Source organism: Python bivittatus, unplaced genomic scaffold, assembly GCF_059951505.1.
Source record: "Python bivittatus isolate LINGU-HERP-01145 unplaced genomic scaffold, Pbiv_v1 ctg000080_np1212, whole genome shotgun sequence".
NCBI lineage: Eukaryota > Metazoa > Chordata > Lepidosauria > Squamata > Pythonidae > Python > Python bivittatus.
In genome coordinates this window covers 88,530,391-88,558,218 of record NW_028277035.1, presented here as the reverse complement: position 1 = coordinate 88,558,218, position 27,828 = coordinate 88,530,391, and the positions used below count along the sequence as shown (strand labels likewise).

The 27,828-nt window shown below is 41.0% G+C and overlaps 1 protein-coding gene across 2 annotated transcripts in view; it reads left to right on the top strand.

The window, feature by feature from the left end:
• ATAT1 (alpha tubulin acetyltransferase 1) overlaps positions 1-25,270 on the top strand; it is a 33,659-nt gene extending 8,389 nt beyond the window's left edge. The window contains exons 5-12 of one of the 2 annotated variants that reach the window (XM_088134605.1): positions 355-468; positions 1,439-1,540; positions 5,783-5,828; positions 9,707-9,778; positions 10,537-10,756; positions 20,786-20,883; positions 21,892-21,946; positions 22,636-25,270. In XM_088134605.1, the coding sequence (XP_087990731.1) occupies positions 355-468; positions 1,439-1,540; positions 5,783-5,828; positions 9,707-9,778; positions 10,537-10,756; positions 20,786-20,883; positions 21,892-21,946; positions 22,636-22,981 (1,053 nt within the window). In that variant the 3' untranslated portion in view covers positions 22,982-25,270. The remainder of the gene's footprint in view (positions 1-354; positions 469-1,438; positions 1,541-5,782; positions 5,829-9,706; positions 9,779-10,536; positions 10,757-20,785; positions 20,884-21,891; positions 21,947-22,635) is intronic. The other variant, XM_088134604.1, reaches the window with a different exon arrangement.
• The last annotated feature ends 2,558 nt before the right edge of the window (positions 25,271-27,828 follow it).

The following is a 27,828-nucleotide window of genomic DNA, read 5'->3' as shown; positions in this document are numbered from 1 at the left end:
GGAAAGTTGATTTGGAGAATGGGGTGATTAATATGTCAGGGCACAAAAAGCTACAGAAGTTTGAGTAAAAAGCGGCATTTGAGATAGAGGTAATACAACGGTATTACACGTGGTGAATAAAATTGCAACTCACCAGGCCTAACACTCTAACGCACTCCTTGCTATCCAGCATGTAAATTCCTGATTTGAGCAGAAGGTCTGAAGACTGGGATTCAAAGTGGCGGTTATTTTGGAAAGTGCAGGAAAAGTTAGCATACAGCAGAATGTGTGGCTCAGAGAGACCTGAGCTCTTTTAACATTGATGCCTCTTACTCTTCTCACACAGTTTTGTCCACAGATTGTCCTTTTTTGTAGGACCGTCAAGGGGCTCACAATGAAGTGGAACCGCTGTGTGTCCTGGACTTCTACATTCATGAATCTCTCCAACGGCATGGCTATGGCAAGGAGCTCTTCCATTACATGTTACAGGTGCAACACTCTTCTTCTGAGATGTGTAATCCAAGAAAAGGCCACCATCCCTATGTCCTTGTCTTGGATTAAGCCACTGTGCTTCCTCATTACTACTTGCTTCATAGAACAGACAAAACCTCTCTATAGCAAATGAAACCTGCAGGAATTTTCTTTTCTGATCCTGTAGTGAATGGTTAAATAGAAGCATGGATAGAGCTGTCATAATCCAAGAATGAATCTTAAGGATTTCTGAAATTCTAAAGCTCTATTGAACAAGAGTTGATGGCATTCCAGTAGCGTGTTCCTCAGCTTACTGTCCTACAGATCTGTAGGAAGTACAAACTCCATAATTCCTACGCTGTCTGGGAATTTTGGAAGTTGTAATTCCAGTGTATTTGGAAGCCCAAAGTTGGGGAAGACTAATAGGAACTGAATCCTTCAGCTAGCCTGGTTGAAGTACGTGGGATTGACAAAAGCTTTTGGGCAGCCCAGAGACTCTGTTTTGAATGAAAGATTGCTTCACAGGATAGCTCTTCAGGCAAGATGCATTTTCACTATTCTGTAAATAATGGCTACTATAATATACTTTTTACTTTATTTTGGGGAAGTTGATTTTAGGAAGGTTAACTAATAAAGGGTTTCTTGCAGCTGGACAGGGTACATTTTAATAAATAAAAACTTCAAGCTGTCAAAGCTGAAGGGAATAAGAACCTCAGATATCTTAGAGCCATTGCCCGCTTATTTCTTTCTGAGCTGAAATTGTCAGCTAGTAAAAAAATTGCCTGGTTTCCCTTTAACTAAGCTGCCTTTGGTCTGGGAAGAGAACAACCTGCAAAACTAAGGCTAAATTGCCCTCCCCCCAACCTTTGCAGGTCAGATATCAACTGGTCCAATGGTGAAATATAAAGTAATAAAATCTGTCTCTCAATCCTGTTTCCCTCCTGAGAAGTAAATTGCAGAGAAACACTTTCTCTTTTTATTCCTTCAGCGAGAACGAGTGGAGCCCTATCAGCTGGCAGTGGACCGGCCATCCGAAAAACTCCTGTGCTTCCTGCGTAAACACTATAACCTCAGTGACACTATCCCCCAGGTGAGCCATCTTCTTCAAAACAAAGCCAGCTCTCATCTGATAGTATTGTTTTGTCATCTCAGGTGGCCTGTTTGTACTTTGTTGTCCTTTTGAACCAGGATAGAATAGAATAGAATAGAATAGAATAGAATAGAATAGAATAGAATAGAATAGAATAGAATAGAATAGAATAGAATAGAATAGAATAGAATAGAATAGAATAGAATAGAAATCTTTATTGTCATTGTACTACTTGTACAACGAAATTAAATGCCACCCCAGTGCAGCTTTAAAAATATAAAAACCATAGGACACATAAAACACATAACACACATAAAACATATAACACAACCTTCACATTCCAGAACATATAGCGGTGACTCTCTGTTCCCAAAAAGTACAAAATCCTCTGGATGCTTAAGTAGATACGTGTAATTTTGGAAATGCTTTCCACGTTTCAGAGACCATGACATGAGCTGTACAAATGGTGACTTACTGGTTAATAGCATAATAAGGGATATCAATAACATAACAAACAACTCCAGGCAATTAATGAAAATACTTGTTGTTTAGTCGTTAAGTCGTGTCCGACTCTTCGTGACCCCATGAACCATATTGCGCCAGGCCTTCCTGTCCTTCACTGCCTCCCTGAGTTTGCTCAGTTTCATGCTCATTGCTTCAGTGATGCTATCTAACCATCTCATCCTCTGCCGTCCTCTTCTCCTTTTGCCTTCAATCTTTCCCAGCATCAGGGTCTTCTCCAAAGAGATCTCTCTTCGCATTAGATGACCAAAATATCTGAGCTTGAGCTTCATTATCGATCCTTCCAATGAGCAATCAGGGTTGATTTCCTTTAAGATTGACTGGTTTGACCTCCTAGCAGTCCAGGGGACTCTCAAGAGTCTTCTCCAGCACCACAGTTCAAAGGCATCAATTCTTCGGTGCACTCGGCCTTTTTATGGTCCAGCTCTCACAGCCATACATTACTACTGGAAAAACCATAGCTTTGACTATGCGGATCTTTGTCGGCAAGGTGACGTCTCTGCTTTTTAATATGCTATCTAGGCTTGCCATAGCTTTCCTCCCAAGGAGCAAGCGTCTTTTAATTTCATGGCTGCAGTCTCCGTCTGCGGTGATCTTGGAGCCCAAATAAATGAAGTCTGTTACTGCTTCCATTTCTACCCCTTCTATTTGCCAGGAATTGATGGGTCCAGATGCCATGATCTTAGTTTTTTTAATGTTGAGTTTCAAGCCAGCTTTTGCACTCTCCTCTTTCACCCTCGTCAAGAGGCTCTTTAGTTCTTCTTCACTTTCTGCCATTAGGGTGGTATCATCCGCATATCTGAGGTTGTTGATGATTCTCCCTGCAATCTTAATTCCGGCTTGTGATTCTTCCAGCCTGGCATTTCTCATGATGTACTCTGCATATAGGTTAAATAAGCAGGGTGACAGTATACAGCCTTGTCGTACACCTTTCCCTATTTTGAACCAATCGGTTGTTCCATGACCGGTTCTAACTGTTGCTTCTTGGCCTGCATACAGATTTCTCAGGAGACAGGTAAGGTGGTCTGGTACTCCCATCTCTTTAAGAATTTGCCACAGTTTGTTGTGATCCACACAATCAAAGGCTTTTGCATAGTCAATGAAGCAGAAGTAGATATTTTTCTGGAACTCTCGTGCTTTCTCCATGATCCAGCGAATGTTGGCGATTTGATCTCTAGTTCCTCTGCCTCTTCGAAACCCAGCTTGTACATCCAGTAGTTCTCGGTTCATGTATTGCTGAAGCCTAGCTTGTAGGATTTTGAGCATAACCTTGCTAGCATGTGAAATGAGTGCAATTGTGCGATAGTTTGAGCATTCTTTGGTGTTGCCCTTCTTTGGAATTGGAACATAAACTGACCTTTTCCAATCCCGTGGCCACTGTTGCGTTTTCCAAACTTGCTGGCATATTGAGTGCAGCACTTTAACACCATCATCTTTTAGTATTTTAAATAACTCAGCTGGAATACTGTCATCTCCACTAGCTTTGTTATTAGCAATGCTTCCTAAGGCCCACTTGACTTCACTCTCTAGGATGTCTGGCTCAAGGTCAGTGATCACACCAGCGTGGACATCAGGGACATTAAGATCTTTCTTGTATAGTTCTTCTGTGTATTCTTGCCACCTCTTCTTAATCTCTTCTGCTTCTGTTAGGTCCCTGCCTTTTTGTCCTTTATCATGCCCATCTTTGCACTAAACATTCCTTTCATATCTCCAATTTTCTTGTAGAGATCTCTAGTCTTCCCCATTCTATTGTTTTCCTCAATTTCTTTGCATTGTTCATTTAAGAAGGCCTTCTTATCTCTCCTTGCTATTCTCTGGAAATCTGCATTCAGTTGCTTATATCTTTCCCTTTCACCCTTGCTTTTCGCATTCCTTCTTTCCACAGCTATTTGTAAAGCCTCATCAGACAGCCATTTTGCTTTCTTGCATTTCTTTTTCTTTGGGATGGTTTTAGTTGCTGCCTCCTGTACAATGTTACGGACCTCCGTCCATAGTTCTTCAGGCACTCTGTCTACCAAATCTAATCCTCTAAATCTATTCATCACCTTCACTGTGTACTCACAAGGAATATGATCTAAGTCATACCTGAGTGGTCTAGTGGTTTTCCCTACATTCTTCAATTTAAGCCTAAATTTTGCAGTAAGAAGCTCATGATCTGAGCCACAGTCAGCTCCTGGTCTTGTTTTTGCTGTCTGTATAGAGCTTCTCCATCTTTGGCTGCAAAGTATATAATCAATCTGGTTTCGGTATTGACCATCTGGTGATGTCCATGTGTAGAGTCGTCTCTTGTGTTGTTGGAAAAGAGTGTTTGCTATGACTAGCTTGTTCTCTTGACAGAACTCTATTAGCCTTTGCCCTGCTTCATTTTGTACTCCAAGGCCAAACTTGCCTGTTATTCCGATTACTCCTTGACTTCCTACTTTAGCATTCCAATCCCCTATGATGAAAAGGATATCTTTTGGTGCTAGTTCTAGAAGGTGTTGTAGGTCTTCATAGAAGCGGTCAACTTCAGCTTCTTCAGCATCAGTGGTTGGGGCATAGACTTGGATGACTGTGATATTGAATGGTTTGCCTTGGATACGCACTGAGATCATTCTGTCGTTTTTGAGGTTGTACCCCATTACTGCCTTTCCCACTCTCTTATTGGCTATGAGTGCAACTCCATTTCTTCTAAGGGTTTCTTGCCCACAGTAGTAGATATAATGGTCACCCGAATTAAATTCACCCATTCCCGTCCATTTCAGTTCGCTGATTCCCAAGATGTCGATGTTCAATCTTGTCATCTCATGTTTGACCACATCCAGCTTGCCTTGGTTCATAGATCTTACATTCCAGGTACCTAAACAATATTGTTCTTTACAGCATCGGACCTTCTTTTCGCTTCCAGATACATCCACAGCTGAACGTCCTTTCGGCTTTGGCCCAGCCGCTTCACTCTTTCTGGAGCTACTTGGAATTGCCCTCCACTCTTCCCCAGTAGCATATTGGACACCTTCCGACCTGAGGGCTCATCTTCCGGTGTCATATCTTTTAGCCTTTTAACATTGTCCATGGGGTTTTCTTGGCAAGGATACTGGAGTGGGGTGCCATTGCCTTCTCCAGTGGACCACGTTTTGTCAGAACTCTCTGTCATGACCTGTCCGTCTTGGGTGGCCCTGCACGGTATAGCTCATGGCTTCACTGAATTACGCAAGCCCCTTCGCCACGACAAGGCAGTGATCCATGAAGGGGAATGAAAATACTACCACTAACTAATTTTTCAGTTGGCTATTTTAAAAAGGATTGCTGTAGCAGTTTAATTGTACACATTATGCAGAAATGGCCTGAATCAAATGTTTGGAGGGAGTGGAAATGGATTGAAGAATTTCGTATTTTGATTACCATCTGAAAAAATTAAAGGGCTCTACTGTGACCTGGGAAGACTGCACATGTTCTGTTGCTAGGAGAGCATAATGTCTCACCTCCCAAAGGCTCTTAGAGTGCAAACACTGAGAATTTAACCTGGCATCTTCTGCATTCAGAACATATGGCCTACCTCTGAACTATGGCGCGTTCCCTTTGAAAATGTTCTTCTGTCCAGTGAGGAGAAACAAATCTTCAGATGAATTGCAGAAAAAACAAGAATGGTGTAATTCCTGCTTCAGGGAACATTTACAGTGTACAGTGGAGTCAGACTGGTTTATTTAGCGCTTTCACATTTTGTCTGTTTGTTTGTTTCAGGTGAACAATTTTGTAATTTTCCAGGGCTTTTTCAGCCACCAGCACGGTGAGTCAGTGATATAAATATCTGGTTATGTCCATTTGGAGTTGTGTGATCCTGCAGAAAGTGTTTTATGCAGGGAGATTTCTCATTTCAGAATTATGAAGATGTAATGCAACAGCTGTTGGCTATGTTGCCTAGAAATGCTGAAAGTTGATATCCAATACATCTGCAGGGCACTGGATTGGGAGAAGCTGGACTACCTCATTATCTTTTAAACAGTCTATACTATATAATAAATAGATGTTCTGGAATTCTGAGATGTGGAATGCTTGAGAAAGTTGAGAAGGTAGTACATCCCTTTCTATTGCTGCATTAAGCTTTTCTCCTACACTCTGATTTTGCAGCTGTTAGTTGACTTCTAGCATGGTGAAGGTGAAAAAATGCTGCTTGTGAAGAATTAAATGCTTAGTAGCAGAAGATTCCAGTTTATGTGCCCTGTTCCTGTTTTTTCATGACATAAAGTTGTTTAATTGTTAAACTTTTTGGATGAGCAGATGACTGAGCATGGGAGTTTGTTAGGTTCAGACTGGGGGGACCATGAGCGATTTCCGTTGACAACAATAATGAATGAGTAGCTGAAGTTTAACCTAACACAGTAGGTTATTTCTTCTATAAATCATGAATACCCTGCATTCATTTCATAGCTTTCGTTTAACTATATAGTAATTCTTTGAAACCACGAGTGCTATTCTGGTCTGAAATAAAGGCAAGTAAGAATATGATCTAGATAGGCATCTGGTAGGAGCCATGATAATGTCACACACATGATGTCACCACACAAAGGATGTAATTGTGTAATGGTGTAAATTTAATTAAATTAAAATTACATGTTACTGCTAAGAATGGACCAACTGTCTTTTAAAGCAATAGATCATGTTCCCCCAGTCTTTGTTCAGTATAGTCTTGCACAAAAATATCATTTTGGGTTTAAAACCTAACACTTGCAATACATGCATGTTCTGATAACAACAGTTGAGAACATGAAAATAGCTCTACTAGAGCAGGCCTGCGTCCATCTCGCTAGCATTCTGTTTCTAGGAATAATAAATTATAAAATAATAGAAAAATAGAATACTAATAAATAGCATAGATGATGCTAATCAGTTAGAATTCTTTGCAGCCTTAGAAGCAGCATTTAAAACCACTGAACTTGCTACAGAGACCCAAAAAAACATAAGGCAGACAATCATACCACAAACCAGAAGAACACAGAATCAGAACCAACGCAAAGCAGAGGACAGAGCAGCCCTCAAAAACCTAAAGAAGAACCAAACCATCACTATCCTCCCAGCAGATAAAGGGCAAACCATGGTTATCATGGACAGAACATAATACATAGAAAAAGCCAAAGAATTACTGGAGGACAAGGAAACCTGCATCCCAGTAAACACCAAACCAATATAGAAAGTGGGCAACCTGATCAAGAGAACCCTCAATGACCTAACCAAGAAAGGTCAGATCACAAAAGAAGAACAGTGGCGGATAAAAAATAGTGGACCTATCCTCATACACAAGCCTGACATACCTCTTCATCCAGTTGTATCATTACCAGGGATCCCAACATACAACATAGCCAAAGAACTTGTAAAAAATCTTGGACATCTCACAGAGGGGAGCAAATATTCTATCAACTCCCCACTATAGTGCCTCCAGAGAATCAAAGACCTAAAAATAGAAGATGAAATTATCGTTTCATTTGGTGTCACAATACTCTTTGCCTCCATGGATCTGGAACTAGCAAAAGAATTCATGACAGCAGTGCTACACAACACACCCAACCTAGCCAAGTACACTAAGATCGAAATACCCAGAATCATGGACTTCATGAACCTCTGCCTCACGAGCTACTTTCAGAGGAAAGTACCTACTTCCAACAAATCAGAGGAATACCCATGGGATCACCACTCTCAGGACTCATAGTGCGGTGTCTAGAAGCTATAGCACTCTCACACATGCAACCAAAATATGGATCCATTGTGTGGACGATACCGTCATAATAAAAAAGGAACAACTAGAGAAGACACATGAACAACAACATTAATAAAATTCACAAGGAAAGAAGAAAACATCACACTTCCTGGATATCCTCATCAGCAGAGGAAACAACGGCAAGTTAGAAATGCAAGTCTATCAAAAGCCCACACTAACCAAATGCTCTATTACCAAAGTAACAGCCCAACATCCCACAAGAAGAGCTGTGTAAGAACATTATTCAAGTGAGCACAAATGCATTGCAGCAACCCAGAACACCAGAAGAAGGAAACAGACTGCCTATTCAACATCTTCCAACAAATGGATATCCACGCAACTTTATCAAAAAGTGCCTGATCGCACAACCCATTACAGCACAACCAATTCAAACTATGAAAAGGATAACACTATCATACATCAAAAACATTCAGAAACAATCAACAGACTATTACAACCACTATAGCACACAAACCAACTAAAACCCTCCAAAATATCTTAAGTAAACAAAAGACCCAGTAGCCCAAAAAGAAGAAAAAGAGTTATCCACAACATACAGTGTAAGGACTGTAACAGCCACTATGTAGGACAGACAGGCAGAAGACTAGCAGAGCACATTCAAGATCAACTAGCAGTCAGAAGACACAATGAAAACTACTTAATTTCACAACACATGGACAGACTCAACCATAGTTTCAACTGGGAAAATGCGAGCATCCTAGACCAAGCTAAATCCAAAAATGCAAGGGAATTCCTGAAAACTTGGCACTCAGACAAATCAGCCATCAGTAGACACATAGAGATAAGCCACATCTTACACACCATTCAAAAGAGACAATTAAAAAAAAGCTAAGAAGGAAACAAAAAGACCAGAAAACATTTTCTCCAGCAACCAACACCCAGATAAACAGGGATTAACACCAGATAAACAAGCCGAAAACAATACCGTAATCAAGGATCTACCAAGGAGAAAACCACATCCCCACCAATACTGGCAGAGCAAGTTATTGTATATAAACAGGGAGCAAACTCCACATTCAGTAGCACTGATGATGTTACTTAGTTGGGTAGTGAAATGTCTGCAAGCAGACAACCAAACTTAGCACAATAATATTGATTCCACAATAATAACTCTAGGGACCCCACAAATAGGAGATCTCCTCTCCCATTGTTGTTCCGGTTCTATGTAGAGATGAACAGTCCTCAAAACTAGTATTCATTGATAAATTTGTTCTCTAAAATTGTCTAGTCTCCTTTGATAAATGATCCAAAATAGTGTGAGTAAAAAGCAGTCCAGCCCAATTGTGGGAGCTCTTCTACAATCTTTCTGCGTCATCTTTAGAATTTCTCCCTCCTTCAGTTAGGTTTAAGTTTTTGTGCTTTAATAATTTCCAGCATCTGGCAATCTTGCAGTAGATAAATTCAATGTACTATAGTTGATCAGGGAGAGTCCTTCACTTAATGACATGGTTCCTGCAGTTTGTGGGACAGATTGTCTAGTTTGAGTGATGGAAATGTTTCAAATGTATGACATTGTTTCTGCTCTTTCACTTAGCTCAGTGTTGTCCAAACTTGGCCACGTTTAGATGAGTGGACTTCAACTCCCAGAATTCCCCAGCCAGCATGGGGCTGGGGAAATCTGGGAGTTGAAGTCCACTCATCTTAACGTGGCCAAATTTGGACAACACTGACTTAGCTGTTCATAATTGATCAGTGCTCTGCAGTTTTAGACTAATTTATTGGGATTTGTCCTCTCACATCTCCACATTGTTTTGAATAGCCATTCTTCACAATGTGATTCTTGAAACATATTGCCTCATAAGAATGGAAACTTATATTTCTGGAGGTATTTTTTGTATTAATTTCCCACCACCACCAAATGCTTATTTGCCTTGCTTTCCCTTTTGTTGCAGCTCCAGCGAGGAAGCTGCCTCTAAAACGTCCTGAAGGAGACATAAAACCATATTCTCTGTCAGATCGAGAATGTAAGCAATGCTCATTCTTAACTGGGAAATGAGTGAGCTTTTTGAGATAATTCAGGTGAATCAGTGCCTAAACGGAAATGACTTCTTGTTACAACTTTGTGGAAATGGCTCCCCTTTGGTTGCCTTCTCCTATTTTAGTACCCTACTTGGTCTGCTTTTGGAGGGGGGGCCAGGTGAGTTCATGAGGCAAAAGTACACGTGCATGATTTTATTCTGGTTTTGTAGCACTTGTTTCTGTTAGATGACTTCATCTAGCTTGGGGTGGGAACACTATTTGATGTCCAAGAAAAATCTAAAGTTCCCTTCCGTGAGGAAGAATCTAAATCCTGTTCTTTGACTCTTCAGGAATCAGAGGGATCTGAATTAGTATTTTCTGGGAAGAATTCTTATATGAAAAACTAAATTGTAAGATCTTGCCTAGACTCCATGATAATCTTTAAAATGTGCCAGCTTCACACTGTTCTTAAGATGCTAGGGTGATCAAAAGTGGAGCAGAGAGAAAGGAATTTTCCAACTTAGTCTTAGCTGAGTTCCTATTAGTGAGGACAGTCTTCCAATAGTGAAGAAAAGCAGGTATCTTTTGCTGATGACCTGGGCCTGAAAGCAAAAATCTGGAAGATAAGATGTTATGGATGGTAAGGAACCCAGAACAGCAAGATTCTGTCTACTGATCTTCTGTCTACTAGGTTATGTTAAGTCTGGCTAAGAACTAACGATTTTTTTTCCCATTTATTTTGTTTGTTTCCCCTTCCTTGTAGTCCTGAAGGAAGAGGCTGAACCACCTTGGCCCTTCAACCAATCTCGGGCACTGACCCGTTCTAGCAGCGTGGGGAATTCTCCAGTGCGGGGCTGCCTCAAACCTTTCCTCAACGAGCAAGAGTTGCTGAAGAACCTGCGTCTCTGTCCCCCACATGCAGCTGCCCAACATCTGATAAATGGTGATCCGAGCAACTTGCTTTCACAGAGGCGGAGAACCAGGTAAGAATGGAGAGGCATTTTGGAGCTTTCCAGTTTACTCACAGGACTAGTATGACATTGCAGCCTTGACTCTGTTTCTGTGGTCGTCATGTAAAAGCTATGAATGCATGCTGCGTTTACTCCTTTCACTTCCGGTCACATGCAGCAACCCTTCAGCTCTAACTTAGAAGCACAAGGAGGAAGGATGAACTTTTGTTTGCCAAGCAACAGTTAAATTATCTTTCTGCTTCAGTATCTTCTTGTTGCCTAATTATCTCTAATGTATTTCTACTCTTGCCTAATAATCATAGTGTAGTTTCCTCTCCTTGGACCAGGGGACCAGGGCAGAGTAGAACTGACGCTTGATTGCTAGGTAGTCAGGTGAACCAGGATGGCAGCAAAGATAATGGAGGACCCAAAGAACCTCCGATCTCTCAATTTTCATTTTCTTTTATACTATTCTAAAATTGTTTGGCTGAAGCGAAAAAGAGACTATGTGGGGACTTATTCAGTAAGTGTAATTTTGAGCACAGAATTTGGACACATCATTGAGCTCTCTTTCATTCTGTATATCTTCCAGCTGTCCATGTTGCATTGCATGTGCTGTTTCGCATGTTTTGTTATCATTCTTAACTGATACTAAGAACTTTCCTTTACTATTTACATTCCGTCTGTGATGGCTGTTAATGGTTTACTGAACTATGTGGGATGTGAAGTCAGTGATGGCTGGAGGCCAACACTTTCATTTGAACATATTCCAAGGATTTTTTGAACAGAGATTTGGAGGGCTTGGCTGGCAGTGAGTTTGTAGGACACGGGGATGCCAACAGGTGGCATGTTGTAATGCCTTTGATGCTGGGAAGAAGCATGTTAGATGTTGGAAACCAAGATGTGGAAGGGGCTTTAGGAAAAAATATTTTCACAACAGTCCTCTCCAAGTTGACATCATTGTCATAATACTCAGCCATAGGGACATTGGGCTGGGCTGGCTGAGAATGATGGGACATGTCAGCCAATGCTTTTGGAGGATACCAAGTTGTTATTCTGTGATCTGCAAATATGTTCTCTGTTACATTTGGCAAATCCAGGGTCGGAATCGCTTGTGTATCTGTCTAATATGCAATACCAGCTTGAAACCTGGCCATTTTGGCTACCCAGATTTATTAATTTGTTTATATGAAACATATTATACAAATTGATCTAAATCTGCTTCCACAAAATTTTGTGGTTTTAGTGCAGTTGCTTCTGCTAGGGTAGCTCTTGAGAACCCATTGACCTCATTCATACATTGCTCTAAGTCATGGCTTAAGTTTGGTTTATTGAATAAATTATAATTGACTGGGTTTACACAACACACTGAGCCATAAATCAAGCAAACTGCAGTGTATGAATCCTGCCGTTTTCTTTACATTTCAACCTTTATTATTGCTTCTGTAAATTGCCATATAAATGGATAGTGCTACAAGGGTAGAATAGGCAAAAACAGATGAAATTACTGGCCTTAAGAAATAAGAACCAACTATCAAATTGGCCCTTTTTGTGAGCATTGCAATGAAATATAGTAACGATCCAGCATCAAAGGTATAACGATTCTATAATTTACAGGTGGTGTCATTGTTCTCAGCAGAGATATGATTATTATCTTTAATTAGTGTGATGCTTTTCTTCAGGCTGAGATCTAACCTGTCTCCTTTTTTTTTCTTTTTAATATCCACACCCCCTTCCTTTATCCTGTCTCTCTACCCACCCTCTATTTCCCACTGCCAGCTCCCTGAATCGCTCTGAAAACAGCCATTGATCGCCGGTCTCTGCTATGTCTCCCCAACCATTGGGCCTCTACTCGTGTCTTGAGCACTTTCTAGCAGCAAGATTTGATTTTACATCCAGTTTCTTCATTCTCTCCTTTTTAATAAGCTTTATGGGTAGAGCCTATAAGGATGGGTATAAGCCTATAAGGATATAATGTTATATAAATAAACTTATAAGGTTTATTTATATAACATTGGGTGTCTGTAGGTTTTTTGGTCTTACTTCACTTTTTTAATATCACAGTTTCCAAAAATGCTTAAGAAAAGGAACTTAATCGCATTTTGGAAGAGCAGATTCTCCTACTTGATTATTTGCTTTTTAGATTCAGCTGTTTATGAAGATATGCTTGAGTTCTAAAATGGTGTAAGTTTGCAGCTGGGAAGTGATCAGTGCTGAAAACAAGACATCCCACCCAGCATTAGAGGAATATATGTAAATTGCTGCCTGCTACAGCATGGATTTGCTGATCCCCAGTTTTCCTGTGACTAATTTAATTTAATTTAATGTAATAGAATTTAGAGGGCACCCAAGTCCAGATGACTCTGGGTGCCTTATATTAAAAAAAGAGCAAGAACCATAAAAATGAAACAGATCATAAGTGTCTAGAAGGCAAATCTGGAACACAAAAAGAGGAGGTAATTAGTTTCCAGCAATAAATGTTTGTTGAACTACATAAGGATTCTCTTTTTAAAAGCTGTGGGCCTGGTAACCAAAGGAGTACCTTTATACTGTATCAGGTCTGGGCCAGATGGTTTTACAGTAAAGGTTTAATTTAATTTAATTGGTACTGATACTATTACTACTCTTTGGATGAGGGCCATTTCTAGAGTTGGCTTTTGATCTTGGGGGTAATGTATGTTTTTTCTTTCAGAGAGCTGAATGTGAGATAGTAGAGGCATTGGTACATGTGTTGTTGTCTCTAGTAAATGGTTTCAGAGTTTGTAATGGTTCAGAAACCTGCCTGCTTTTACCTGGGTGTTAGTAGAAAGTGTAGACCTTCTTCAGTAAGGTCACGAAGGATTATTTCTCAACAGATTTTGAATGAAAAAAGTCAAGAGGAGAGTAATGGAAAACTTTGCAAACTGTCATTGAACTACTGTACTAATATTTCAGTTAGATTTAGTATTTATATACTGCTTTGGTTTTTGGCAGATGATATATTTCAGGATAAAGGACCCTCTGTATAAATGGTTTAGAAGATGATGTTAAAATGAATCTTCGCAGGATCTCTGATTCAAAAATGAAACTTTTCCAAGAAAAATGAGAAAAGTGTTAGGCTAAGTTGCTAAGATTTAATTTAAATTTAGATACACAATTCCTGACCAAGGGAAAGCAACAATTTCCCTCTTTCCCTACCATCGTTTTATTCATTCTCTTTCTCTCTCTCTCACTACTCACTCTCACACACATATACATATTCAGAATCTAGTGAGAAATGTTCTTTAACAAGCTTGTCTTGGTTGGTCTTGAAAATGCCTTTGGATCCTCTACTTATCCACTGTTTTAGTAGGGCTGAGTTAGAGCACTTGGCTGGTGGTCTTCTTTTTTTAAGGAGCAAGCAGAGGTTCACTCTGTTTTCATCATGTCTGCAGCAAAGTGAGCTGTGTCCATAGATATTTATTGTAGAACCTATTTGTATTTAAGTGCTGTAAGACTTTCTCTTGGGTTTGGTACATTTGATTTTTGTACCAAAATTGAACATTGAGTTATTCTCTGTCATTTTTTCTGAATGACAAATGGTGATAATAAATCATATTCATTATCTTAGTGTCTGGTGGAAAGACAGGCATGTGGCAGGATCTGAATGGGCAGCTTAGACCCCTCCCCGGCCACATGTGAACCCTTTTAAGCCTTCCAAAGTCCCTGCAAGTAAGAATCACTGAAAATCAGTGGCATGGCTTCCCAACATGTTGAGGTGTGTAAAATTTGTAGTGTAATTCTTAAAATAGGCTGAATATAGTTGAAAAGCCAAAACAGATCTCTCAGTTCTGACCCAATGCTTGGAGGATGTCCACGTTAAGGGAGGACTGGATTAAAATACGTAATAAGCTTACATTGGGCTCCACAATGAGTCAGCAGCAACCTAGGGGAGGGTTGGGGGTGAAGGAAAATACATGAATGCCCCAGACTGAGTCCATTTTCTTGTACTGTTGCTTTGATAGCCAGCAAGTCTCCAGAGCAATGTTTCTCAACCATGGCCACTTCAAGTTGTCTGGACTTCAACTCCTAGAATTCCCCAGCCAGCCATGCTTGCTGGGGAATTCTGGGAGTTGAAGTCCAAACATTTTCAAGTTCCCAAGGTTGAGAAACACTGCTCCAGAGTATTAGATCCTTTTAACTAGACTGCCTAGAAACAGAGCTTGGGAAGGGCCCTCTTCATATAGAGTATGTGCTCTGACTTTGCAGAGCAGACCCTCTCCCTGTTAGAAGACTTCCTTAAAGAGAAAAGTTTCTCAAAAGCTCAGAATTAGACCCAGCCATTAATTGGTTGACAGTAATGCTCTTTCATTTTTCTCTCTCTCCCTCCTGGCTGCTCTTCACATCAGCCTCTAATTCAATATTAGAAGTATTTAGGGAGGCCTCCTTTGTTGTAATTGGAGATGGGAAAGTGAGAGGAGCCAAAATAAGATTTCACATAGCTGACATGAAACCTACAGCAGGGTTGCAAAAGTGTGGCTTGTGGACAAATCATTCCTGTGGCCCCAGTGCCTTCCAGAGTGGGAGAGCCAAAGAATTTGATCCTTTGAGCATTTTGCTGGGATTAGAGAAAGCTGAGGACCAAGTGTCTGCTTTAAGGGAGCTAAGGTATCCAGTTCTCCTCTTAATACCCACTTCACAGAATGTGGATCCTATTTGTGTAGTTTGTCCCTTGCCGAGCCATACAAAGTCAGGTGTGACCCCTGAGCTGATGGAAGTTGCATACCCATGAACCAGATTATTTACTCCCTTTGCTTTTGCTCACTCTCCCCCAAAATGAAAAGGCATTATTTTGTCTGTAGGTCCATCACTCTGAGGATCAGGCCAAAGATCTTTACAGAGTAGAGTCAAACAACCTTTTGTAACTCTGGGCTGTATTTGGAGATGATTTAGAAAGCCAGTTTGGTCTACTGGTGAAGGTGCTGGCCCAGAAACCAGGAGACTCTGAGTTCTAGTTTTCTCTTAGGCATGAAAGCCAGCTGGGTGACTTTGGGCCAGTCATTCTCTCTCAGCCCAACCCACCTCACAGGGTTGTTGTTGGAAAAATAGGAGGCAGGAGTGTTAAGTATGTTCGCTGCCTTGAGTTGACCAAGATAAGTCAAGAAAGGGATAAAAATATAATAACAGCAGCAGCAACAGAAACAACATGATGGCTCCAGAAGGCCAGACACAGAATTTTTGCTTTAATTTGCAGTTTGACTAGATTTAACCATGTGGGATAAGCTTATTAGAAGCTAAACGTACCTATTTCCTTTCACATGCCACTAAATTTCAGTACCGTGGCTTGGGAACCATGGGAGTAGTAAAAAGGAAACTCTGAGGCCACGTGGATCTCATAGCTTGCTTACCCCTAGTACGGAGAGAAGAGAACGAAGCCCCTGCAGTTAATCAGATCCATAACCTCTAGAGCAGGGTTCCTCAACCTTGGCAACTTTAAGACGGGGGGACTTCAACTCCCAGAATTCCCCAGCCAGCAAGGCTGGCTGGGGAATTCTGTGAGTTGAACCCCCCCCGTCTTAAAGTTGCCAAGGTTGAAGAACCCTGCTCTAGAGGCCCCCACTTAGGGAATACAAGTGTTAAATTCTTCGTCATTTCAGCCCTGTGCCATTCTCTTTCTTTGTTTTGTGGTCAGTTGCTTGTGTTGCGTGTTGTCTTTTAGATGTTATTCTGCCCATGATAGGTTTTGCCCTTTGGTCAGTCCCTAACACTGTTCTAGGTGTTTGCTCAGTAGTTCAAAAGGACATGTTTGGTGTTTTCAGCCTAGAGCAGTGGCCATGCTCCCCCAAAGCAGGAGAAGCTGACGTTCTGAGCTTCATTTTCAGATCTGAACTGAGAGAGGTTTTGTAGGGATTAGGAGAAGGAAATGAAGGATTAGGAGCTGAGCGTCCAGCTTCGCAGGCACGGAAGAGAGAATTGGTAGGTAGTGTCAAGAGGAAGCTGTTAGGAGTCAGGCACGGAAAACAGAGAATTGTTACATTATAATCAAATGTTCCTACCTTTAGTTCTGTGTGTTATAAGGAAAGGAAAGGGGAGAAGCAAATGTGTGCCAGGTTAATTCAAACACTGTGGCGGGGGGGGGGGGGGAAACTTATCTAACCAATACACAATTGCTTAGCTTTCACAGTATGGTTGGTATTTGTACTAACCCTCCCCAACCTCTCCAGTTGTGTTAGATGTAGCTCTCCAGATGTGTTTGCTGTACTAGCTAGAAGTAGTGGCCATTGTAGTCTAAGGCCATAGGGTGCCAGGTGGAAGAACAAGCAAGATGCCATAGTAGTTGTTCCCAACCTGGTACCATCCAGATGTTTTAAATTATGAGAGTGGCTTGGGATTCTGAGGAACTGAAAGCCATCATCTGGAGGATATTGTTTTGGGAAAGGCTGCATTATAGAACCGATAAGGAATATTGGGAAAAATATTGGTGATGGAATGGAGGAGTCTTAGGGTAAGTCCCCCATTCAGTCATGATGCCTGTTGGATGACCTGGATCAAGTCATTTCTCTATTAGCCAAATTTCCTCATCCTGTAAGGATGAAACAAGTAGAGATCTCTCTGCTTTGGGAACTTTCCAAGCAGCTTGGGGAAACGTTGGGGTAAAAACATAATAATGATTTGAAGTCCGGGTATTAAAATCCTCCTTGCCTTTGAACTGTACTAATTTGTGCTTGGGGTTCTTCTGAGATTTTACCAGAGCTCATTTTTAGGCCTGTTTTTGCACTGAGGCCAATATATTTGCTCCAACTACTTATTTAATGAAAACTTGGGGGCTCTGGATGATTAAATGAAGCCAAGTGCTTCCTCCCTCCCCCCCCCCTTGAGTTGATTATCACTTCCTCTGACATCAGGCAGTTGAGTCACACTGAGCTTCAGTGACGATAACAGAAGCCTGGAGAACTGGCCTGTCACAGAAGACCTGGTGCTGAGAACAAAGACTGTGTCTGTTGGGAGCACACTGGATCCCCCATCTTCGGAGCCTCCAGCTAGACACTGCAACAAATTTGTTTGACCCAGTATTGTAGTTCTTCTGCTATCCTCAACCCAGTGACAGCCTTTATTTAAGATTCCTTGTAGAACACAATAGGCTGGACGTCCCTAACACGGTGCCCTCCAGAGGTGTTAAGTCAGGTCCCATGATTCCCCAGTTGGGAAAGCTGCAATAGATGTCAACTTGTTCAGTTGTGGAGAACACTCTTTCTCTTGCTCTCTCTCCCCCCACCCCCATTTTCCTTTTTTGGTCTGGCAGTTTTTCAGCAGCCCTGTTTGCCACTCCACCTTCTTCTTCCCCATCCCTTTTGATCAAAGCAGCCAAGATCCTGAACTGCCTCTGGCTGTTAGTGTCTGGCGTGATCAAATAATGAACCTTTGTTTACATTTCAATAATAAAGTTTGGATTTTTTTTTAAAATTACAATGTGTGGTTTTGTCTTTTTGTCATTCCCATCTGTTAGTTTCTAGAAAAACTATAGTTGTACTTCTGCAGCCCACTTCTCCAGCACATGAATGGCCCAATGAAGAGTTGGAGGAGATGGGCCAGTAGAAGTTGGGGCAAAAGGTGAGTCTTTCTTTTTATATTGTTCTGTACCCGATCAGCAACTTTTGTGGGTTTTCTCCATTCTTATGAAATTCACCCCCTGGGGGAGCCTTTTGAGTAACACTGTTGCTGCAGAGTCATGGAAGGACAAACGCAGGTAGAGATCTCTTGGGACCCCACAGGAAGTTCCAGACTCAAGAAATTGCTGGCAATGCCAAAATCCACAAACAGTCACTCTTAAAACTGAGAATGGCCTAGATGTTCTAATCACTTATTAGCCATCTTCCTGATAATGCAGTCAGGATGGTTTGCCTTTTAAAATAATGGTTTATGACTGAAGAGATATAATATGAAAGGGAAAAAATGAAGTGAAAAAAAAAAACAGATTAAGATGTGATTCTAATGTCCTGTCTTGTATTCTTCTTTCTCCACTGCAAGGCAATTTTGGGTAGGAAAAAAACAGGATCTCAGGAGTTGGTTATATTGCAATCAGGCGTATAAAATACACATTTTTTAACCAGAAGCATTCAGTTTGTAAAATGCTACATTACATTCTGCTGTTCTTGGTCTCATGCTGGTAGAAAGAGAATGCAGTCTATTGCAGATACAGAATACGGAATGGAGATACGTGCTAATGAATTTTGAGATCTTGTAGTCCATTACTTGGGTATTCCAGTCTCCCCCAGTCTGGTACCCTTCCGCTGAATTGGATTACCACTACCATCCTCCCAGTCACTGTAGCCAACGTTAGTAGAATTGACTCATGATTGTTTTTTCCCAGTCTTCTCTCAGTCCATGGACTGAACCTGTGAAGCAGAATCAGGCAAGCACTGCAGCAGAGCCACCTGAGGGTTGGGGGTGAGCATTAAGGTCTGTGTGTGTGTGTATGTGTGTGTGAGAGAGAGAGGGGGGGGATAATAGCCTTTTCCCGTCATGCATATCCATGATAGTGTCCTCCCCACTTTTATCTGTGAAAAAGCAAAATACAGCAAAAGTAGCACTCTATACTATATATTGTTGTAGTTCAATAAATGAACACTAGAGTGCTTCCAGCCCAGTCAGATAACTTGTAGGCTGCTGCAAGCAAAGTAGCTGCTGTGCCTCTAAGATTCTCCGGCTCTGTACGGGTAGTCCTCGCTTAACATGCACTCATTCAGCAACCATCAAAGTTATGATGGTGCTGAATGAGGGGCTTAGAATGGATCCTCATAGTTGCGGCCATCACAGCATCCCCACAGTCACATGATTGTGATTCAGGCACTTGGTAACCGGCTCACAATTATGACATCATAGCATCCCACGGTCACATGATCGCCATTTGCAACCTTCACTGCTGGTTTCCGACACGCAAAGTCAATGGGGAAGCTGGCGGGAGGTCGCAAATGTGGCGATCACGTAACCATGGGATGCTGCATCCACGCAAGATTCGCCTAACAATGGCAACTGGGATTGGCAGAACTGCCGTCATAAGTTGGTGCAGTCATGTGACATTGCGCCTTATAACCGTGTTACTTAGCGATGGAGTTCCCAGTCCCAGGTACCATCAGTAAGTGAGGACTACTTGTATTGTGGTAGCAGAAGTCTACAGTATTATCTGGCTGGGCTGAACATCAGATGTGAGACCGATAATGCTCAGTCACTCCTAACTCTTTGTGACATCATTTTGCCAGGATTGTCTATTAGTTCAGGTAGTCCCCAGGTTAAGAACCCCCAGGTTACAGACAACCTGGAATGGAGCCTATTGTAGCAAAATTCGAGTTAAATACACAGTGATTTGAGTTCATTATACAATATTACCAATACAGTATTATACAGTAATACTATTCCAGTTTACATACAAATTCGGCTTAAGGACAGACCTTGGGAATGGAACTTGTTCTTAAACTGGGGACTACCTGTAACTGCTTCTGTGGATTCTTGTAAGCTCATGCTTGTGTAATCAATGAGAGTATCTAGCCACCTTGTCTGCTGTTAGTCTTTTTTCTAATCACCTTTGATTTTCAAAGCATCAGCATCTTCTCCAATGATTCTTAACTTTGCACGATGTGTCCAAAATGATGGTAGATTCCAGCAGATACAGCCTTAAAAGAACAGGAGTCTTTCCAACACCTTGAGATTCTCTCTCTGCTGCCTTTTGCCCAAATGTGTCCCCTGTCTGCTGTGCCAATGGTAGATATTCTCACTCCTTTTCCAAGGCTGTAGCATAACATACATGTTAGTTTTTGATGAATTTTAGTTGTATTTTAGATGGATGGATAGTAGAACAGTGTTTAAATTTTTTTATGGATGCCTTTTTAAGATGTGTTGATGAGAGGTATAAAAATGCCATAAATATCTTTCCTGAGCAAGGAAAGCTGTGGTCCACCCACCATCTTGATCCCATTCCATGCATCTTTCCCCTACATCACATACTTTGTCTTGTTGCATTCTGGCTTGATGCTCCTGCCCCACGCATTGCTTCCTGCTGCCTCATCATCTCCACCCCCTGCTTGTTTTTCCCCTCCCTTCCTCCAGGGAGAGCTCTCAAAAGGACATCTTGATAGCTCGGAAGTGTTCCTACAGCCGCTTCAAGAACTCTGCCCAAAGTGCAGAAGACCCTGAGAAAAGATCAAGTGAGTGACATCTGATGAGTGTGGAGGGAGGAGAAAGGTGTAAATTGTTTTTCCATGTTTACACCTAGCTATCAATCTTACCTAACACAATTTCGGAATATGTAAAGGGGTGATATGTGATCCGTTGGGGGCTGAAGTCTGCATTTTGGCTTGCCTAAGGCCACATTCAAAAAATGGGTGGGAAAAATGAGAGTTCCCAAAACATGAAACGCCCACAATAAAATTACTGTTGTTGAAATATGACTTCATCCAATGGCTAGAGTACCCTCAAGCCTGTGAAGATCTTTACCATGCTTGCCTAATTTGGTTGTGAAAAAATAAGAAATTTCCATATTCTGAGTCATCTTTTTGGACCATCTAGCCCAGGGTAGCCTAGGTAAGCTGATAGGTAGAATTTTTTCCCAAAATCCTGTTAAGTGGATCCATTGACTGAGAATGAAAGTTGGACCTCTATGTGGAAAACATGGCTCTCAGTCACTGAATAAATAATATTGGCATAGGTGGGACAGGTACCCTGACCTGTATTTAAGGCAGCCTTTTCTCTTCTTATTTAGAAAACGATATCCTGGGTGTTCATTCAAAACAAAAATTGCAGAAGCTAGGATTCTCAAGATACTGAATGTTGCTCTCCATTTCAAATTTTCCCTGTGTGTAATGCAAGCTCAGTCATGCAAGTTAGATTATTTAATGGGATTTGAACATGAGGTAGTAGTTTTCCTGCCATAAAACTAGGTTTGGCCAGCTTAAGCAGAGGATTCTTAATGCTATCCATCAGCTTTCTGTAAGAAAAAAAGGCAGGAGAAACGATGGGAAAGTGTGGAAAGGTTACAGCAGGAGAAGATAATGTCCATGAATGAAGCAGAATGGTTATATGATTGAAGTCTCATCTGGAACAATCTTTAATTTTGGCACACTAAACTGCCTTCTCAGATTAGAACACAGAGGTTACCATGTGTAGCATGCATTAGTAAAATGGTATCTGTTCCTGGCTTCCTCCTACTTTTCTAGGTGATGTAAAGGATAGCCCTGATTTATCAAAAGCACCTCAGAGATCAGAGAGCAGGTAAGTCTTCCCCTTTCTCCCTCTATTGTTTCTTTTCATCTTCATTTCCAAAGAATCACAGAGGGTCAGAAAGGTGGACCTTGATAGCTCAGCCTGCAATGATACTATAAACAGAACACTGCAGCATCAGCAAACGAACTAGAGAGACTTGCTGTGAAGCGATGGGGGTTGGTTTGGTATTGAAAAATTACACAGCAGAGCCTTCCCCAGTTCAGCGCCCTCCAGATGTGTTGAACTACAACCACACTTACACCAACCAGAGTTAGTATTGTTGTAACACAGTTCAAGAATCCACTACTATAGCATCCAACACAGAAGGAAACCCAGTTTTTGTTTAAACATCTCCCATGAAGCAGAGTTCACCACCTGTCAGTCAGTTCCATTGTTGAGCAGCTCTTGCCATTAGGAAATTATTCCTGATGCCCTACCAAAATCTATTCTGTTGTAATTTAAACCCATTGTTTCTTGTCCTATCTTCTGGAGCAATTCTGCTTCATCTTCTTTTTCCCCTCCAGCAGTTTGTATTATAGGAATAGCAAAACTAACCCACTTTACCAAATGGATGTCAGGTTACCAAAGTAGCTTGGACATTTTAAAAAGTACTGTAAAAGCTATAAACCATTATAATTATCTGCCTGATTTTTTATCTTCCCTGATCTATTTAGATAACTCCTCTTTCTCTCCCTTAGGCCAAAAAGCACTCCTCTGAGCAGTCCCCATCATCCAGAACCAATGATCATTAGGCAGATGGAAGAGACAGCCCATGCTCCTGAAGAATCTTCACATCAGATGATGGACCCTCAAACTCTTGCTGATCCAGCCATTCTGGAAAGGACAAAGAACATCAGTGCCTTAACAGTCTCTAACAACAATGCCATTTGCAAAAGTAATCATGATGTTCCCAGGATTTCTCTGCAGGTGAATAAGGGCCAAAGCTCATGGCAGATGAAGCCACTGTGGATAGTAGCGGGAGGTCCTTATGAAGCCAAGTGGATCCACCACAAGTATATGTATCGCAATACCAGACCTTGGTAAGAGAAATGGACCAAAATCGTGGCTGTTAAGTTGACTCAACAGAAAGTGTTGCCAATAGGAAGTAGGAGAACATTACCAACAGCATTGGTAAAGTATTATATATTGAGTTCTTCCCTCTTCCCTGTTACTAGATCTGACTAAGGTAGCTGCACAACTTTTTTTATGTTCATGTTGCCTTAGATCAAACTAGAACTCATTTAGTATCACCCTCTCACTCACTCCTTACATTGGGATGGTGAATCTGGCCTTCTAGGGCAGGGTTTCTTAACCTTGGCAACTTTAAGACGCGTGGACTTCAACTTCCAGAATTCCCCAGGCAGCATATGCTGGCTGGGGAATTCTGGGAGTTGAAGTCCACATGTCTTAAAGTTGCCAAGGTTGAGAAACCCTGATCTAGAGGATGCTAAAGTACAGCTGACAGCAGCCCCAGTTAACATTGTAAGTGATGAAAGGTACAGCGTGAATGAATTATTGACCTCCTCACCCCTGCCTGTATTTTAAGTGGTAAGGTCTTGTTTATTTGATGCTAGTTTTCTTCATTTTGAAATCCATCTAATTTCTCTTTGCAAACGGAAGTTTGTTTAATTAACCATTCCTGCATCTGAAATCCTATTTGAAATTCCTTTTTGGCCCCTTTCTTTGGCAGTGTGGAAATTTGTGAGCCAAATATTGGATTCCAAATGAGAAAGAAAGGAAAACAGATTTATAGACCATCATACTCTATAGGCTTAGGAATTTGAGACACATGGAAATTTGAATGCAGATTTGAAACATTGTTTAAAATACAATAAAATTGTATTAAATTATTTCATTTGGAGATACTGCGGCATATTGAATTTACATAAATGTTAGGAAAGGACAGGCTAGAGTTCTGTGCTTTTGTCTTGATTAATGTTGGAAGGGATAGCGTGTGCAATAAAAATTTCCCATTTAATCAAAACAGATTTAGCACTTTTGGGACTGAATTCAGATCTCATTCTAGTTCAGTTTATTTTAATTCCTAATTGGTCTACACCAGTTTGCATGATGTAGTTGGAGAAGGCTGATTAAAATAAAACTGGCATTTCCCATTCTCTGATGACCCTTGTGAGATCCTTTTATCTGAGGAGAGATTTAATAACAGACATGATGGGACAGAATACGCTTATGGGGGGAAGCGTTTTTTGTTAATGAGGCATGCATGAAGTGTGAAAGATTATCGTATGCTTGTTGATTTAGAAGAAGCATATTAAGTGAACAGACATGAATTATGGATTGTTCTCCATGAATATGGGGTTGAAAGTTGATTGCTGAATGTGATAAGGGTGTACATAATGGACATAAAGCATGGGTGGAAAATGAATGGAATGCTTAGCAAATGATTCAGTATTGAAGGGGGAATAAGACTACAAAGTGTGATGCCCCCTTAGTTGCTTAATGTATTTATGGGTAAATGTATAAGGGATGCTTGTGGTAATGTTAGAGATGCATTTGTTAGGGACATCAATGTATATATACTTTTGTGTGCAGTTAATTTAAAGACCAAAATTGTCAAATGCATTACAATTCAGCCAGATAAAAGAAAGGAGGAAAAGACCAGGGAATTAATAGAATTTGCAGACCATCTGGGCAGGAGTAAATCAGATAGCAGAGATTGCCAAAGGTAAATCCAAATCCTTCTTGTGAGAATCATAAAATTTGGTGACCCTCCTGGATATTTCTGTAGTGGAACTACATCTCAACATGGTCACCTTGTTAATGTAATGCCTGTTTTATGGCTTTTAACAGTGTAAGCTACTCAGAATCATTTGACAAGTGGGCAGCCACAGACATGTACTGAACGAATAAATAAATAAGCTGTTTTTTTCTGCTAACAGAAATAGTGTTCTCACCAGACCAGTCAAGATGGAAAATTAATAGGTTGCAACCATTGATAAAAATACCAGTGCAATAGTATTTGCAAAACTGTCTTGATCATGCCATCTGGACAACAGCCCAGGCAATCTTGTGGCAGTATATTAAACATCAGTGGCAAGGCACTTAGTCTAGCTAATGAAAATGTTCTTTTTTGTGGGACAGAAAGGATATAATTAAGTATGGAGAGAGGTCTACCACAAAGATCATCATTGTTACTATCTCTATGCAGATCCAAGTCAAGGACTCACTGCTTAATCTCTGGGATGACTCTCTCATGACCTGTCATCACCAAAAATTGGGTTAAAAGGCCACAATTTAGGTCCAAAGCTTTGCTTTCCTTTAAAGAAGAGGTAAATTTATCAGCTAGGATTTTTTGTATCCACATAAAAACTATGTTTTTGATTTAGAACCCAAATGATTGTAGAAAATTTTAGATTATATGATGCAACAAGGAGTAGAATCTGAAAACCAATGTATCAAAGGCCAGGTTGTGTTAGTCAAGAGAAATAGAGTGACTGATTGCAAGTTATAAGTGGAAAAAAATAGAGCAAGTTAATGAATTTGTGTACTGTGGTAGAAAGTTTTATAAAGATGGAAAAAAGATGAGAAATTAAAAGATGTATAAATGCTGGTAGAAAGGTAGCAGGTTGTATGTGGTCAGTTGTGAGGAGTTAATATTTATAAAAAGACACAAGAATGGCTGTGCATAAGAACATGCGTCTGCCCACATCATTTTATGGAAAGAGTTGGGTATGTCAGGAGAAACTTAAAAATATGTTGATTGCACTATGTGTGAGGTACTTACGAAGTATATGTTGTAAAACGATGAGATAATGAGTCAAGAATGAGCACTGAATGAATGTGGATTTAATGAAAAAGCAATCAGCATGAAACGCTACCAATTATGCAGGGTGAAGTTTGCTGGAGAGCATCAAATAGCTTGCAAATATATACAGTAGTCATTTGCAGATGTAAATTACCTCTTAATGTGTACAGACCCTCAAGACAGAAAAAGTTTCTCATTTTCTGATTAGATGCCTCTGCAGTAGCTATAGATGTGAGTTGTTTTTTGTTCACTACTTTGAAATCCAAAAGTCTCCTTGCTCACTGGATGAATCTGTGTTCTGGCTGTTGAAGTAGAATTTTAAAATGTTTGAAGCAGGAGGAAAAATGGATGGCTGGCTGGATGTGAGGAGGAAGAGAACAAAACTGACTAACATAGGTTTTAATTTCATTTCAAGAATGACAGAAGGAAATTTTTAAAAAACTGAGTCCATCAACCTACATAATGACTAGCTGGAAGAACCCAGAGCAGCATTTCATTATAATTCAGAGGGAGACTGTGACAAAGCAACAACATATTGTAATTTAGTTGCTCAGAGAAGGCTGGGTGGAAGAGAGTGTATTTGAACAGATGAAAAAGGGTCCATTGAACAACAGATCTCATTCAATCTTTGCTATGTAAATATAGGTATATAATTCATTCGGATCCATAAACTACATAAAAGAGGGATACAATTGTATATACTTTTTAAAGTACATGCACCGTTTTGAGGTGTTGCTTAATGGGAGGTGATATCCAAATGTTTTTAATAAATGTTAGAGCCTTGCTTTAAAAATGATTGCAAGGCAAACCATCAGCCTTGAGTGTAAGGGGTATTCCTAGCAATGTCTCTGGGCCCCTCTTGCACCCCCGAGCTGTTCTTAAAAAAAAGGAGCATTGTGTTTTGTCAGTGTACCAGCTACACAATCTCAAAATTCCAAACACAGTCTTTTGGAGTCTTCTCTCCAAAATCTTCTAAGCCCCAAATGAGCTCTAAAAGCTCGTTCGGAGAATTAAACCACAGTAGCTGCACCTAATCAATTGTTTGAAACCTGTCCAGCTTTCAGAAAAGGGGGAAAGGCTAACAGAGGTAGTAGCATAAGTTCTATGTGAAGAGTGGATGGCAGGTAACGTTCTGGCAAATTGCTGCGATGCCATTTTGAGCATGAGCAAGCCCTCCCTTCCCCCATCCATTTTTGCAATGTATTCTCAGAACTTCCAGAAGGTTGTGTACCCATTTCAAGTTCTCAGTGCGGCAAAAATCCAATTACAACCTTCCGCATTAGAAATCTATACCAGATTTTTGTTTCCTACCAGACTTTGAATGTAGGAATCTTGAGGGGGGCAGGGATATGGCTATTTCAAAGCACTACAAGGAAAGGAAGCTGTACCTTGCCTGCCTTTGACCTCATCGCCCTAATGTTTCCCCATCTGTATCCCAAATATTTATTACATTTACAGTCAGAACAGCCTCTCAGCGGTTTACACAATATAAACAGAATTAAAACATCCTGGGTAAAAATTAAAATCAAAAGCAATTAGAACAAAATCAGATCTCTCACATCCAATGATCAATTAACATTTTAAAAATGATCAAGTCTGACTACTGTAGGATGTTCTGGAGAACAGCTGGGTCCTCAGGATCTTCCTGAATGCCACCCACGAGGAGCATCGCTTATGTGCAAAAGGGATCACTCTGAAGCCACCTCAAGGTTTTTGCAGTACACAAAACATTCCGGGAGGGGGACATGATTTGGAATGCTCACTCGCTAAAAACATACCGTAGTAGTCCAGGAGTACTAGGAGAAAATTGGGGAAATGCCATGGAATATGGTTGGAAAAGGCACTCGATGCCTTTCTTTCCACCTTGTGACATTCCGTCGCAAGCCGCACGTGCCTCTCCAGAGCTCTTGCTCCGCGCGTGGAGGATTCCCACAATTACAGCCAAGAACCGGAAGCCTCGCTGGGAAAGCCGCAGGACGGCGCCCGGGAGCCTTTGCCGACCTTCCCAGTGCGCAGGCGTAGTAGGACTGCGCCTCTCCGCTCGCGGAGTTCACGCCGGGTCTGCGGCTGGGCGAGCGCCGGCGTACCATTTCCTCCTTCGGTCAAGGAGACTAGGCGAGTGCGC